This window comes from Pongo pygmaeus, chromosome 11 (assembly GCF_028885625.2).
Source record: "Pongo pygmaeus isolate AG05252 chromosome 11, NHGRI_mPonPyg2-v2.0_pri, whole genome shotgun sequence".
NCBI classification, from domain to species: Eukaryota; Metazoa; Chordata; class Mammalia; order Primates; family Hominidae; genus Pongo; species Pongo pygmaeus.
In genome coordinates this window covers 78431066-78448303 of record NC_072384.2, presented here as the reverse complement: position 1 = coordinate 78448303, position 17238 = coordinate 78431066, and the positions used below count along the sequence as shown (strand labels likewise).

The window sequence follows — 17238 nt, the reverse complement described above, 5'->3', positions numbered from 1 at the left end:
TAGAATTTCTTAGCTTTACAATGAAGAATAAAAAATGTAAATCAATTGTCAGAAAAAACTAGAAGTCATCATTAATTTGTTTGGTTCATTACAGTTTAAATATTGAGGAGTTGAGATGTTACATTCAGATCGTGTTCTCCATTACATCTAGTATTGAAGCAAGTCATATGGTAATGATTTGTCTTATTTGGTATGAAAGTTTCATGGTTTATACTTACTTACGTTATGAGATTTCTTCAGAGATCGGACCATGAAAAGACTTGTAAAACAAAATTTCAGATTCAGCATTTTTATACATTTAATATAAATTATATGTTTTAAATGTGTGGAAACAGGAATAAACTATGAACCCCTCTGTGATTTCACCCAATGTTTTTAAAGTGCCTACCGTTGGTCAGACACTTGTAGAAACTCAGAACACAAAACTAAATAAGAAATGATTTTTTTCTTGAGAAATTCATAATTTAGAAAGGACAGATACATAAGCAACTAGCTTGTTAAAGCAGTAATTATTTCTGCTAGTGGATGATAAGAGTGGAGGCAATGGGGTGAAACTTCATAGAATGGGTGACATTTGCCAACACAGTGATTTTTAGTATATAGAAATCCTTAATGTAGTAGAAACATTGATGACTTGTACATTTTGTTTAGCAAATTTTTATGTAGTCAAAATATCAGATTCCCAGGAAATAATCATTAAAAGACCAAGTAAAATGCTTTTGAAGAAGAAGGAATTGGGTTAGAGACTATCCTGGTGGTATACTGTTCTAAGAATTTCCTGTTAATTCAACGGTTGTTTTTTCTTCATAAAACTTTTCTGATTCCAGTATTTCTCCTAATTATCAGTCATGCCTACTTAGAATAAGGGATTTCTTTGGTACCTTCTCAATATGGGTAAAAACAATCTTATAGACATTTCATGATTTCAAAATCATGTTCTTAAATTTGATATTTTATATTTACTTCTGCAAAGATTTTCCTATTGTGTGAATGTGTTTAAAGGACTCATACCGTACATCTCTTGTTCCAAAGGTGGGGCCATCTCCAAGCCACTCACAGATCAGACCGTAGCTGAATCCCAGGAAGCTGTGTTTGAATGTGAAGTTGCCAACCCAGATTCCAAAGGCGAATGGTTGAGGGATGGCAAACACCTACCACTGACTAACAACATCAGAAGTGAGTCTGATGGCCACAAAAGAAGACTTATCATTGCTGCCACCAAATTAGATGACATTGGAGAATATACCTACAAGGTGGCCACCTCCAAAACATCTGCCAAACTCAAAGTTGAAGGTGAGTAACATAGGATTTGTCCTTTTCAAATCATATTACAATCTTGATTGTTATCATTTTAAAAGACAAATGATATGGCCATTTTGGATACCATAAATTTTCATTTCATAAAGTCATTCTAGATCCTCTACACCTTTCTGAGACACATACCACAAGGTACAAAATTGCTTATCAAATGTGTTTATGCAAAAAAGCCATTTCTTAGGTTAAAGCTCTGTGAAACAGCTAAATCAGACACTGATTCTCCATTCATCTTTCACCCTTCTCCAATCAGTCTATTATGCTGCTAATACATAGCTATGCAAACTTCATACTACTCAAGCATAGAAAAATCATTTCACGATGTACATGTCCAGTTGGATCCCAGGTTCCCCTAAATAATCTCAGGTGTTTTTTAAAACAGAGGTGCCGCATAACTGTAAAATGTTTGGTAGCCATTCTTTTGCAGGGTGACTAAGCAATGATCTTGTTCAGGACTTCTTTTCCTTGATGATGTCATCTATATTTTCTAACCCAATCATAAATTTGTCTTTAGCTGTCAAAATTAAGAAGACTCTGAAGAACCTCACAGTGACAGAAACACAGGATGCTGTTTTCACTGTCGAGCTTACACACCCTAATGTCAAAGGTGTCCAGTGGATCAAAAATGGAGTTGTGCTGGAATCCAATGAAAAGTATGCTGTCTCTGTCAAAGGAACAATTTATTCTCTGAGGATTAAAAACTGTGCCATCGTGGATGAGTCTGTTTATGGCTTCAGGCTTGGAAGGCTTGGAGCCAGTGCCAGACTGCACGTGGAGAGTAAGTTGATTTAGAAACACTTTTCAAGCAGTCAGCCCATGGTTACCATTAAGTTAACCCTATCACTGAATTGCTCCAATTTTCCTCTTAGCTGTCAAGATCATTAAAAAGCCAAAGGATGTGACAGCCTTGGAAAATGCCACTGTTGCCTTTGAAGTTAGTGTTTCCCATGACACCGTTCCAGTTAAATGGTTCCATAAGAATGTGGAAATTAAGCCAAGTGACAAACACAGACTGGTCTCAGAAAGGAAGGTCCACAAGCTGATGCTGCAGAACATCTCCCCCTCAGATGCTGGGGAATACACAGCTGTGGTCGGGCAACTGGAATGCAAAGCAAAACTGTTTGTGGAGAGTAAGTATCAGGCAGCCCCTATGGCCCTTTCCTTAATGAACCCCATGTATCTATTTGTTTGGTTTCATCTATTTTTTAAACAAATTGTATTAACTGAAGTGCTCTTTGATTTTACCAAGCATTACATATTACAAAAACCATGAAAAATATCGAGGTGCCTGAGACCAAAACTGCCTCTTTTGAGTGCGAGGTGTCCCACTTCAATGTCCCTTCCATGTGGCTGAAGAATGGTGTGGAAATTGAGATGAGTGAAAAGTTCAAGATAGTTGTGCAGGGAAAACTCCACCAGCTGATCATCATGAACACCAGCACAGAGGACTCGGCAGAATACACATTTGTCTGTGGCAATGACCAAGTCAGCGCCACCCTGACAGTCACCCGTAAGTTAAAATATATATATATATATACACATATATATATAATATGAAATATTCAGTAGATTCATTGATATTCTATATCCTACACTTTTCTTTGCGGACCACTCAAAAATCCTTGATTGGGTGGGCAGGGTGGCTCAAGCTTGTAATCCCAGCACTTTGGGAGGCCAAGGCAGGAGAATCACTTGAGATCAAGATTTTGAGACCAGGCTGGGAAATACAATGAGATCCTGCCTCTAGCAAAGACAAAAGGAAAAAAAAATTAGCTGGGCATGGTGGCACACACTTGTAGTCCCAGCTACTCAGGAGGCTGAGGTGGAAAGATCGCTTGGGCCCAGAAGGCCAAGGCTGCAGTGAGCCACGATCACGGCACTGCACTCCAGCCTGGGCGACAAAGTGAGAACTTGCCTCAAAAAATTAAAAAAAAAAAATTGTTAATTGAAACATCTAGTATGTGGTTACACTGAGTAAAGCACTAGTATCTCCACCTGGATAAAATGTTCTAGTTAGAGTCGCATTGAAAGGCTACCTGGAAAGATGCCTCAGTGTCTATCACTTGATCTTTCTGTTCTTCTGTGAGTTGGCGCTGTCCTGTATAGTACATGGAAGGTATCAAAGCTTATATCTCTAAACTGTAATCTCCTCAATAGATGCACTAAAAACATTCCAAGTTTTTATTCTGCACCCGTTATAACCCACATCATATTTACAGAAAGTCTCCTTGGGTGTTTTTTCTTTTCTCCTTTGCAGCAATCATGATTACTTCTATGCTGAAAGACATCAACGCTGAAGAAAAAGACACTATTACTTTTGAGGTGACAGTGAACTATGAAGGCATCTCTTACAAATGGTTAAAGAATGGTGTGGAAATCAAATCAACTGACAAGTGCCAGATGAGAACCAGAAAGCTCACACACTCACTGAACATCAGGAATGTTCACTTTGGGGATGCTGCTGACTACACCTTTGTGGCTGGAAAAGCAACATCAACAGCCACACTTTATGTGGAAGGTATGGTTTCATACATATTAGATCCATAGAAAAAATGTCATACATGCTTTATAAAATTTCATGTATCAATTAATGCACGGATAAATAAAATGTGGGATAGCCATACAATGGGATATCATCCAGCAATAAAAAGGAAGCACTACGATATGCTACAACATGGATGAACCTTTAAAACTTTATGCTAAGTGAAAGAAGCCAGAGACCATACAAAGACCACATATTGTATGATTCCATTTATATGAAATGTCCAAGATACACAAATCTATAGAGATGTAGATTGGTGGTTGCTTTGGTCTACAGGGGAGACAATAGAAAAGTCCTTGAGGTGATGGCTAAGGGTTACATGATTTCTTCTTGGGGAATGAGAATGTTCTAAAATTATGGTGACGGCTGCACAACGATGAATACATGGAAATTCATTGAATTGTATACTTTAAATTGGTGGATTGTATCATATGTGAATTATATCTCAATAAACCTGTTAAAAATGTTAATTTTTCTGCATGCTATTTTCCAGCTCGTCATATAGAATTTAGGAAACACATTAAGGACATTAAGGTACTGGAGAAGAAGCGAGCCATGTTTGAATGTGAAGTTTCTGAACCTGACATCACTGTACAGTGGATGAAAGATGACCAGGAACTGCAGATCACAGACAGGTCAGTTGTTTTGTCTTGCTACATTCCAGTAATTCCCAGTTTCCTCTGAATCACCATACGGTAAACTCGAATTTCCATTTCATCCATAGAATAAAGATTCAGAAGGAGAAATATGTCCACCGCCTTCTGATCCCATCCACCCGGATGTCTGATGCTGGGAAGTACACAGTGGTGGCAGGAGGCAACGTGTCAACTGCAAAACTCTTTGTAGAAGGCAGAGATGTTCGCATCCGAAGTATTAAAAAGGAGGTTCAGGTATTGTCTACATACTAAATGTTTTGAAAAATCATCAGTAGTCCATAATCTATCATTTTATATTTTAATGTTTCCCTTTTACATTTTCTAACCACCATCCTTTAAAGAATTAAATCAGCTCATTCTTACTTGGCTTAGACTCTCTTATGCTGACCTCAATTTAGTCACAGTTTCCACTCAGGGAATAAGGGTGTCCCTAGCAGCTGTCTAAATATGTTAATTAAAGCAGCTGTAGAAATTTCACTGTCTAATAAATGGCTGCTTGCCAAGCAGCACCAACCAGAAAAGAATTAAAATGTAAATCGTGAGGTTCACACATCAATTAGAATTAAGGAAATTTAGAACAAGGTGACATTTTCTCAGAAGGTTTCTATCTATGGAGAGGCAAGTGTCAAGGGACTTAGTGGCTAGAAATACTTTCTGTGTTGTCTAAGAGAAAGCCCTGTCCAAGCCGTGCTGGGTTCCTGGCAAGGATGCTGGGCACTTTTGCTGTCGGCTGCATTTACAGAGCTTGTCCTCATAAGTGTCCACCATCCCAAATGATATAATGGAGGAAACATGTCTAGAGAAATACCAGTTGAGTTCAGCTTTATCATATTGCTCATCCAAAGAAAACCAGGCTTTGCAGACTGTGGGCTATAATGAAAAAGGCTTCAATGAGGACTCAGATAACCTGGAGATGTCTTCCATCATTTATTTGCCAATTCTGAACCTCAGTGTTCTCACTCTTAAAATGAGGATAATAATTCCTACCTAGCCCACAAAGTTATTATTCATATAAAATGAAATCAAATTAAGTAATAACTTTTTAGATAATAAAAAGCCCCCAAATGTAAAGCATCATTATATCCCTTATTAGTAAATAAGAAGCAAACATTTAAGGATGAAATAATTGTCTCTTTGGGGCAGCACCTTTCCTCCATGCAGGTGTGAACACAATTCTCTACAAGAGAAGTTTATGTACCATTTGTCCAATACTAGGCAGGAAAAATTAGAGAGTGCTATAATCAGCCAACTTATTACATTATAATATATTGGTTTCACATGCCATTCATTGACCAGTTTTAGAAATTGATTAACTGGGAGGAAACCAGAGCTTCAAGTTTTTTGTTTATTTTTTTTTTATGTTGTTCCATCAACAGGTCATTGAGAAACAGCGTGCTGTTGTGGAGTTTGAGGTCAATGAAGATGATGTTGATGCCCACTGGTATAAAGACGGCATTGAAATCAATTTCCAAGTTCAAGAACGACACAAATATGTGGTGGAGAGAAGAATCCACCGAATGTTTATCTCTGAGACCAGACAGAGCGACGCAGGAGAATACACCTTTGTGGCAGGAAGGAACAGGAGTTCTGTCACTCTCTATGTCAATGGTATGTACAGACAGATTTCAGCATATTTTGTGGATCCATCAGAAATAATCCTCCTGTTTAAGTCACTAAATTCTTGTAACTCGAAGGAAATTTCTAAAGAACCTATAGTATTCATGTGGTTGCAGCTACATTTTTTTTCACATTATATCTATGGAAAAGGGAGGGCAGCTGTTAAAAGACCTATTGAGAAGTTATTTTCAGAAAGCAACTGATGGCCAGATCCTCATCTGGTTGCTCAAAACTATTGAATACCCATTGGGTGTCCATTTTCATATACCCCAGATGAGCTTCTAGATTTGCTGTTAAACTATTTTAGTTCTCTGCCCTCTGCCTGAACTGCTCAAGTCCTAGCAGCACTACCAAGTGAAAGGGGTGTTTCCAGCCTCTGGTATGGAGTGCCTGGGAGAACTCAAAAGTCCTCTTTGAGACCCTGGAAGGCCTAGAGAGCCTCAGACAATGTGGAACTAGATCCTCTCTACCCCAAGCTCTAAGAACAGGGGCTCTTACTTTGGAGGGGGAATTCCACATGCTACCAAGCACTCCTGAAGAGCCTTTGAGCAGTCCTCAGGGAAGTGCTGTTAAACCTCTGCTCTCTTCATTAGAAATCTTAAGGCTGAATATCAAGCTGACCTTGTTTTGAGTCTAACCTAGATGCAAGAGAAAAATGGAACCTCCCTTCCTATCCTCATCCTAGGCCATATCTCTTTGAATAAAATACTCCTGAGGCAGATGCAGGAACTCCAGGGGCAATCTCAATATTCACAAAGATGAACCATATTGCCAACATTCCCTAGGCCCCTAGAAGACCAAATGGTCATGGCATCCAGTTCTTATTATCTGTGTATTAGTAGTGGAGAAACTGAGGCACAGAAAAGTAAAGATCTTTTCTATGATAGTGTCAGAAACCAGCCTCACAGAAGTAATTTCTTCTAATTTCTGGGTTCCATGAACTAACCAGGTCCCCTCACTCATCACAGCACTGAGAATATGCTTTAGTTAGCAAAACAGGAAAGCTGAATTTGTTAAGTCTATCTAATGGCATTTAACTAGATCTGAAATAGTATTAATTCAGTCATTCATTCAATACTTACTGATTGCATTTTACTGGCATTGGTACATAACAAAATGACCATGACATAAACACAAATACTTGCAAAACAAACAAACTGGAATGATATGAACCTCCTCACCACATGATTTGTCCAAACGACTTTTGAAAATAGGTAGCACATAGAAGTTATTGTATAATCCATTCAGGTGTCCATCGCTAAGCCCCCACCACAAACAGAAACTGGGATAATCAGGTTAACTCGGCACTCTCAGCATGCCCCCAAAATATCAAAAATATCTTTCTGAAGCTATTCCCTCTGCATGTGGACAAATTCCAAGTGCTTTCTTCAGTCTTAGCACAAAGAATGTTCTAATATTCCGAGGCAAGTAAAAATACCACAATTCCAAAATTTTGTCTCTGGATGTATAACTAGCCAGCAACAAATTAATGTAGAGTTTTGCATGCTCTCTTGTGTTTTTACACTTTTTTATGGGCTATTTGTCAACATTTACTCCTAGCTCCTGAACCGCCCCAAGTTCTGCAGGAGCTCCAGCCTGTCACTGTGCAGTCTGGCAAGCCTGCCCGCTTCTGTGCCGTGATATCCGGAAGACCACAGCCCAAAATTTCCTGGTACAAGGAAGAGCAGCTGCTTTCCACTGGCTTCAAGTGCAAATTTCTTCATGATGGGCAAGAGTACACGCTTTTGCTAATTGAAGCCTTCCCAGAGGATGCGGCAGTCTATACCTGTGAAGCCAAGAATGACTATGGTGTTGCCACAACATCAGCTTCACTCTCAGTGGAAGGTAGGAATGCCTTGCTACTTCCAGCTAAAAATAAAACCTAAGAAGCAGGCTTTTGTCCTTTCCCAGTGCATTTAAAAATACAATTTGGAGCTCATAAAAGTAGATTGCTACCCAACTTTGAAAGCACTCTGCTGTGAAATAAATTAAGATAAACCTACATGCTCCCTTCTGTGAGGTCTCTATGGTGACTTAATCATGACAAATCTTGTGGTTTCTTTCTTTAGTTCCAGAAGTTGTGTCTCCTGATCAGGAAATGCCTGTTTATCCACCTGCCATCATCACCCCGCTTCAGGACACTGTCACTTCTGAAGGGCAGCCAGCCCGTTTTCAATGCCGGGTTTCTGGAACAGGTAGGTTTAAGAACAAAAGGTATCATTGCTAATACTTACAAATAATTATATGGGAAAAACATTCTGTCACCTTCTCCTCCATCACAAACATCTCTCATGCATAATTTGAAGCTTAACGGAAATCTAGCAGAAAACTTATTTCAATTATTAAATTAAGAATTAGATAAGTGTTTTTCACTATTTTGTGCCCTTAATAATGGTTGTTTATGTTATGTTATGTGTTCTTTATCACTATAAAAAAATTAGATTAGTGTTTTTCACTAATATTAAAAAAGGTCATGTTCCCCTTATGATTGTAGCTGCACTTTAATTTCTTAATTGATAAAATACAATGCCAAAACTAAAATTATTAGATTATAATAGCATCTACATATATTTCAAAAGAATAATACATTTACATAAGACATTATTCAGTCTATGGACAATGCTTGTGTGAAAGGTATCCTTTGGAAGACAATATCCTATAGTGGTCAAAAGTCGGGGCTTTATGGTCAAAGATGCTGAATTTGAATCTTGCCTTCAATATGTGACCTTAGGCAAATATATCATTTCTCTGGTTCTCTTTCTCTCATGAATACATTGAGTATACGATTGCATTCAATCCTAGAAAATATATTTTATGAGGCTAGGAATTCCGTTTTAGTGCCTAGTATTTGGCATCTGAAAAATAGTACCTGCTAGAAGGTAAGTTCTATGAAAACAAGAGTGGATCGTTGCCCCAGAATATCACCTGATACATAGTAGATACTCCATAAGTAATTGTTGACTGAATTAATTAATGATGGATAAATGACTGTTACCAAACACTTAAGATTATTATCAAGATTAAGTTAGGTAACTCAAGTCAGCACATAGCACAGTGCTCATCATATAGTAATCAATCAGAGTTAGCTGCTACCATTTTTAATTGGGGCATGCTTCTCAAGTACCACCAGCCAATTTCCTCATCCCAGGAATCTGATCTTGGTAGAATGAGACAATATATGTGGAACCACTTCAAGTCATAATTGATTGTCTATAATCACAATTATTTGAGAGTTTCCCAGCCAAAGGGAAACTCTCAAAGCTTGGGCATCTCCCAGCCCTCTTATTAGGCTGATGCAAAAGTAATTGCAAAGTTGTTTATTATGCTTCTCCCATTAGTTTATAATCCAATCTCTACCTTGTCAAGATTTATTTTTCTAAACAGGTTAGTACTTCAGTTTGTCTTCTGACCTGATTATTTCCTCCTCAGGAATGGAGATGGTGATCTAGAAATCTAATAGACCTATTTGATTTTATGAGCATAATTAAAAGATATAATGTATGTAAAGTACCTATAGGCATGGCTGCCAAGTAACTGGGGCTCAATACATTCATTTTATTATAGCCATAGAGAGGAATTACATAAACGTCAATGTTTAGTAATGGGTGGCCAGTATGGACAAATACCATAGACTGTATACTTGAGGGATAGTGTTCAAGAAATACTAAATATTAATAAATGTGGACTGATTTGATAATATCCTACTAACACAATAATAAAAATATATTTTAAAAGCAAATTCACTAAAGCTACGCTAAATAATTTATCCATTTATTTAATTTTTAGAGGAATTTTTAAATATAAACATATATATACATCATTCAAAGTAGTAATATTTGTCTTAACTATATTGGTATAGTGCTTTTAAGTCTATAACATATTAAAATATGGTAGTATTGCCTTTAAAGTGTTGTAGAAATACACCTGAAGCACTCTAGAAGACACCAATTGGGGTAGAAAGAGAAAAATTTCACTATCTTTTCTGCATAACCAATATCTTTAAAAAAGTTTGAATAGGCTTTGTAAACTGAGAAGATCATTAACTTCCTATGTGTGGTAATATCTGTACACATATAGTGGTTTTAGCATCCTCTTATAAATTTGTTTTCTATATGAAAGAAATTCATTAAATAGAATGACCTTTCAAAAACTTGCCAAATCACATAGTTTCATACCACTGGGACTAAAAATATTTACACAACTTCCTCTGGCCAGATATTGCCTTAAGTAAGTGTAGCCCTGCTTTCCACAAATTGGAAAGAAATTGGGAGTCTTCAGAAGCCCCCATGTCCTTGGGGGTTGCGGTACTTTCTGAAGCATGAAAGGTGGCCCTGAGCAACCAGGTGCTGTTTCTAACAGCGAAAATGTTACCTATTGAAGGTCTCCAGTGCCACCTACTGGTAGAGGAGTAATTTGGAAAAGCAGAATCTTAAAACGTAAAAAAGCTATTTTTTTGCTGTTTATTCTACAGACGATGAGTCAGTGTCATTTGGAGGGTTACAGAGTGACAGCTAGCAAAACAGAAATGATGAATAATTAGTCTAGCAATGATATTGTCTGTTATTCATTTAAGCATCTGTGCAATTTTAATTCTGCCATTTATTGTTTCCCTGCTATTGAGATATTACCTACCCTAGGTGCTGGGGTGCAGATCTTGCTCTTGCCTTTAAGGAGCTTGACATGTAGGTGAGGAGATGCATGCACACAACTATATCCCAAGGTTGTGAGTGCTATTAACAGACCCACATACTCATCATTCTCTGTCTGGGAGAGAGCTAGAGAAAGATGTGTGAACTGAGCATTGAAAAATATGTAGGATCATTGAACAAAGTGGCATCCTATGATGAGAAAACAACATCTCCAAGTCATCAAAACTTGCAATAATGCTTCATGTGCTAGAAGCAAGTGGTTTAAGTACAGTTGGAAAGTGATATCATGAGTGGGTAAGAAGGCTGGATAATACGGCAAAGCCCTTGCTAAAGTTTTTGGTATTCTATGCTGAAGATTTTGGAATTGATCTTGTTTACATTTAGGAGACACTGAAGGATTTTTAAGCCCCTGGGTACCATGATCAGGCTTGCTTTTTATAAACGATACTGTGATAGGGAAAGAAGGAATGGACAGATGTGGGAGGCGAGACTGGCAGTCAGGAACTCGAGAGAGGTTATCACAATACGCCTGGAGAGCGTGGATGAGGCCCTCAGCCAGGGGAGTCAGGACAGAGAAGTGGGGTATTGCAGAAGTAGTAATATGGGAGAAGAATGGCCTCAAAGAAGCCGCGAGAGGCTAATGAGTAACGCAGATCATGGCATCATAGCCACAAGCACCAAGTCCACTACCAAGAAAAGTTTTACCTGTTAACTCACTTATTGTGTACAGTTCATGTCCAGTGGCAGTTCATGTGTATCCTGGTGCCTCATTAAGTTCACCAAAGGAAGAAGCTGTCAGCAGAAATAAGCAGAGAACCTTGTAAGAGGATGTACCATTGATGATCTCACACACACACACACACACACACACACACCCCTTCACACAAACTAAATAGGGGTGGTGTTTCATGTTATATCACATGGCACTGTCTTTTGGTGTGTTATTGAAGACAACGTTGCTTCCATCTGTGATGTTAGATATTCTTGCTATAATGACTGACTTGTGCCAGTGGCTTATAAAGCCCTTCCATGTGTGTTATATCATTTAATTCTCACAGCAATTGTATGCAATGAATAGCCCATAAATTATTATGCATGCCATTTTACAAATGAAAAGACTAATCCAGAAAGCTTAAATGACATTTCCAAGGCCACACAGCTGATAAGTTGTAGTGTCAAGATTTCATTTTCTTTATATATATATTTTTTGATGGAGTCTTGCTCTGTCAGCAGGCTGGAGATCTCGGCTCACTGCAACCTCCCCGTCCCAGGTTCAAGCTATTCTCCTGCCTGAGCCTCCTGAGTAGCTGGGATTATAGGTGTGTGCCACCACACCTGGCTAATTTTTGTATTTTCAGTAGAGACGAAGTTTCACCATGTTGGTCAGGCTGGTCTCAAACTCCTGACCTCGTGATCTGCCCACCTCAGCCTCCCAAAGTGCTGGGATTACAGGTGTGAAGCACCACGCCTGGCCAGGATTTCATCTTCTACTTTACCTTACTATCTAAGGAACTGAACAGATTTGGTACTCTAAGAGGAGAACCTGCCATTTATACACAACTACCATCATGGGCAGGAGAGTAACTTTTATAGACAAGTATTGGCATTAAAATGCAGACAAATGCTAGATGATTAGACTATTAGAAGATCATCTTGGATGGTATTGAGACCAAGAAGTGGTATAGTGACTGTGCTACAAAAACAAGATGGCTTTGATTTTGGCTATTCAAACAATTAACTAAAATTAAAGTGCATATCACCTACAATTATTACAACACAATAACCTGCTACTTTACTGTAATTTGGGTTTTTACTTTCTATTATTTTAAGATGGTTCAAATCCTTATATAGAAATAGCTAGCTTTATTATAATGTCTTATAACTGCCACTCTGAAAACAGTCAAATGTATCTAAGATGCTCAAATATCATATATCACCCTCTTTATTTAAAAAATTATTTTCTGTACAATTATTTGTGCCATATATACTGTGTACTGAAACCTTTTGCTCATTAGTAACAAAGATAGAGATTTTTGTTCTACAGCCTTCAAAGGTATCTATTTTAGACTTTTCATATCTTGATCTTCTCAGCTCTCTTTTTGATTGATTTTTCTGCAAACCAAAAGTGGAGATTTTTCTCATTTCCTGTCCCAGAAGGCAACTACAAGCCCAGATCAAACCTTTCCTGATAACTCTTCTTAGGACTGTCTTTTTCTCAAAGTCACTGAATATGTCAAAATCTTGTTGCTGCTTCCACTGCATGACATGCAAATGTCTAAAGAGAATGTAACTAAAGTTCTATCATTTTAAACATTACAACCAGTTCAACCATAGGACAAGCTATATTTTTCTATCATTACATTTCCTTCTTGAAGATGAAAGGAAATCATTTAACAATAGTAGATATGGCATGCCCAGAGAAAAGTATCATGTTATTAAGTCAAATATGAAATGTAGGCACTAGTATTATTAACATTGTGTTTGCAGGTAAATTGTAAAAATCCACTCATTTTTGTGGTTGAAGTATCTCTTTTCTTTTGTGTCGCAGATCTAAAAGTGTCTTGGTACAGCAAAGACAAGAAAATCAAGCCATCTCGGTTCTTTAGAATGACTCAATTTGAAGACACTTATCAACTGGAAATTGCTGAAGCTTATCCAGAAGATGAAGGAACTTACACGTTTGTTGCTAGTAATGCTGTAGGCCAAGTGTCAAGCACAGCCAACCTGAGTCTGGAAGGTAAAGTAAAACAACTTTCAGAACCCCATTTAAATATAGATCAAATCTTAACAATGTCTGTAACAATTACTCAAGAGTTCATGTAAATCATCGTTGTTCCTACCATTCTCTTCTAATTCAACTAATTATTTCCATGTTATATGCCATGTTCTCGCTTCTCCTTTACCATTTTTCATTGTGAATCATAGACCATCATGTTTCATTTGGCCCTGCTTTTTCTTTGTAACAATTTGTAATGTATTGCTGCGTCACCAGCTGTCATGCTTCCTGATCAGTGTGAATCAGAAGGGGGTGAAATATGCTGCAAAAATAGATAGATTTGTTTTCTCAATTGGCTAAGATAAAAATTAAATTTTAAAAACATCTAAGAGTGTTATCATCCTCCTATCATGCTGACACAATTTTGATTTCACAAAAGCTAGACCGTTTCAGGTCTGTACACCAGTGAGCTATATTCATCCTCCTTTCAAGAATGTCTTAGTGTTAAGGAGTCCAGTCCTAAAGTGGTTTAACATTTCTGTTGGTTGGGGCTCTTAAATTGTAATCAGAAACACTTCCTCAGTAACACGGGGAATTTGATTCAAACAAGGATAGTATTTTAATATAGTGGGACTATTTTTCCTGAGCAAATATAGTCTATGTAGTATTAAGTACATACAAATACATAAGGATTTAGAGAAACTTCTATTTTTTTTCTTAACCTTACTCATTAACTGTAACTAGATGTTTTTTAAATAATGAATTTAAAGTGGTTTAAAATTAAAAAGTTGACTTTACAACCAGAGGAAGAAAGAAAAGAATATCTGAAACCCTGTTGGGTACTCCACTATTGCCTTCATGAACAATGTAGTGAAGTTCCTTAGCCCATTCATGTCTCAGCTTGCTTCTCTGGGAAATGGAAGTGAACTTGTGTGACTTCGAGTCAATAGTGACATACAAGGACAAGGCATTAGGATTGGACTGAATTCTAGTCCATTATTGAAATTTGTGACAAATCTGTAGACAACTCCAAATGAGTTCTGGTTTCAATGCAAGGTAAGACATTAAAAATTGGTATGCTTCTTTTCAGGATTTAGCAAATTTGAAGAAAATACATCAAACTCCCAATGGCATGTCTCTTTATCAGTTTCATTTAAGAAGAAGCCCCTTGGCCAAAAGCCCAGCTTCATCCAGCCTCTGTCAAGCCTCAGGGTGCACAACGGGGAGACAGTCAGATTTCATGCGAGGGTTTCTGGCATTCCCAAGCCAGAAATCCAATGGTTTCATAACCAGCAGCTAATTCTACCAACAAAAGATGTAGTTTTCCATTTTGAGGAGTCCACAGGCATGGCTTTAATGCTTATAGTTGATGCTTACTCAGAGCATGCTGGGCAGTACTCTTGCAAAGCAGCCAATAGTGCTGGGGAAGCCACTTGTGCAGCTACACTCACAGTGACTCCAAAAGGTAAAGCCCATCTTGCTTCAAGGACTTTGATTTGCTGTATACCTCTCAGTCCCACTGTTACTAATGAGAGTCTCTGCTGTTTGTTTTATTGCATACTGTGGTCAGTCCATAACTTACTAATAAAATAACATGCAATAACTCCCCCTAGGTCCTCAATTATGGGTTAACCTACATACTTTAAATTTCACTGAAGTATGTGTTCTATGCACTAGAGAACCAGTAATTATTTTATCAGGCACCACCTTTGCTTGGCTTCTTTACTCTTCTAAGCAATATTGTATCATTGCATCATTAAATGATCTATTTGCTGATTATTACTTATAAAGCATACAGTGGATGGAGAGCAAATGCTAACCCAAATACAGTCAGCTAGAATGAGAGAGAGAAAGACAGACTGGGTCACTTTGGATAGCTGAAATGACAACAGAAAGAAGGAACCACATACTGCATGGCATCTGCATGAGTCTTCATCAACCACTCAGCACTGAATCACTGGGAATGAATTTTCTTTTGTGTGATCCTGACATCTAGATCATATTGCATCTGGCATGCTGCTTCCAAGTGACAATCACGTCTTTCATCTTCATCTTCCATGCCATTTTGTGTTACTAACATGGGCAAGTGACAAAGCTTAGATCTTAATATTCTTTTCTTTTTCTTGTCACTTGATTATACAGTGCAAGCCCTAGATAGGCAAAGTTCTGGGAAAGATGTAAGAGAGTCCACCAAGTCCCAGGCAGTGGCAGATTCCTCTTTCACAAAGGAGGAGAGCAAAATATCTCAAAAGGAAATTAAGTCATTTCAAGGATCATCATATGAATATGAAGTGCAGGTTTTTGAAAGTGTATCTCAAAGTTCCATCCACACAGCTGCATCCGTTCAAGATATACAGTTGCTCCATACTGCATCCCTTTCACAAATTGCAGAAAGCACTGAGCTACCTAAGGAATGTGCTGAAGAGTCCGTGGGTGAGGCGCCCAAGATTCTCCTGTATCTTCAGGACATCACTGTAAAGTGCGGTGACACAGCTCAATTCCTCTGTGTTTTAAAAGATGATTCTTTCATTGATGTAACCTGGACTCATGAAGGTGCAAAGATAGAGGAATCCGAGAGACTGAAACAATCACAAAATGGAAATATTCAGTTTCTTACCATATGTAATGTTCAGCTAGTAGACCAAGGACTGTACAGCTGCATTGTACACAATGACTGTGGAGAGAGGATAACGTCAGCAGTACTAAGTGTAGAAGGTGGTTAATTGATTTTTAGCTATGACTTGCTTCATTTCATCCTCATCGCTTTATGCAGCTTTTCTGCCATGCAAATTCAATTGACGAATATATTAATTAGAATATCTCTAAACTAGCACCCTATTCATAAATGACTTCTGAAAGTCAGCCAAGTCATTGCCATGATTATCCTGAAAATTTAACTTACCAGTCTAGATTCAGAAAGTTTAATTTTTAAACGTAGGTTCGGGAAGCAAAGGTTTATTTCCTATGTGCTGCATTTTCTAATATTTACCAACACACCACCAAGAAAGTGTAGCAAAGTTAAAATGTTGTAGTCTGAGAAGTACTTATTGGGTACTTATTATTGCGCCAGATACTGTGGTAAATTTCAGTTTAACTGTTTTAATAGCAAGAGGTTCAACAATTCTTATCTCCTCTTTATTTTCACATCTGGAGGTTCCAGTTGTTTACAAAGGGGCCATGAAAATAGAAAATTGGGACCAAGTACAGTGGCTCATGCCTGTAATCCCAGCACTTTGGGAGGCCAAGGCAGCCAGATCACTTGAGGTCAGGAGTTCAAGACCAGCCTGGTTAATATGGTGAAACCCCATCTCTACTAAAAATACAAAAATTAGCCAGGCATGTTGGATGTTGGTGCATGCCTGTAATCCCAACTACTCAGGAGGCTGAGGCCAGGAGAATCACTTGAACCCGGGAGGCAGAGGTTGCAGTGAGCCGAAATAGGGTCACTGCACTCCAGCCTGGGCAACAGAGCTAGACTCCATCTCCAAAAAAGAAAAATAGAAAATTGGGCGCTGAAAATAACAAGGCTCTCTCTGGACCAAAATTAGAAGTCTCTAGATATTTCTCCATAAATGATGCTGCTTTTACAGGCTTAAAATCCTCCTGGAATTGTGTAATTTTCTCATGGCAAGATCACAATTTTTGTCATTATTGGGCTTGATTCTCCATTATGTCTGGAAGAGCAGGAATAAACTTGTCTGGGCAAGTGATAACTTCTTCCTCTTATCCATGGACTTTACTTTT

General features: G+C 38.0%; 1 protein-coding gene across 2 annotated transcripts in view; it reads left to right on the top strand.

Annotated features, from left to right (window-relative positions):
• Nucleotides 1-17238, top strand: part of TTN (titin) — a 280445-nt gene that overhangs the window by 34854 nt on the left and 228353 nt on the right. For both annotated transcript variants that reach the window (XM_054479293.2, XM_054479294.2), the window contains exons 34-44: nucleotides 1033-1293; nucleotides 1829-2092; nucleotides 2184-2444; nucleotides 2564-2824; nucleotides 3572-3832; nucleotides 4350-4491; nucleotides 4581-4746; nucleotides 5889-6120; nucleotides 7690-7974; nucleotides 8199-8324; nucleotides 13327-13515. In XM_054479293.2, the coding sequence (XP_054335268.1) occupies nucleotides 1033-1293; nucleotides 1829-2092; nucleotides 2184-2444; nucleotides 2564-2824; nucleotides 3572-3832; nucleotides 4350-4491; nucleotides 4581-4746; nucleotides 5889-6120; nucleotides 7690-7974; nucleotides 8199-8324; nucleotides 13327-13515 (2448 nt within the window). The remainder of the gene's footprint in view (nucleotides 1-1032; nucleotides 1294-1828; nucleotides 2093-2183; nucleotides 2445-2563; nucleotides 2825-3571; nucleotides 3833-4349; nucleotides 4492-4580; nucleotides 4747-5888; nucleotides 6121-7689; nucleotides 7975-8198; nucleotides 8325-13326; nucleotides 13516-17238) is intronic.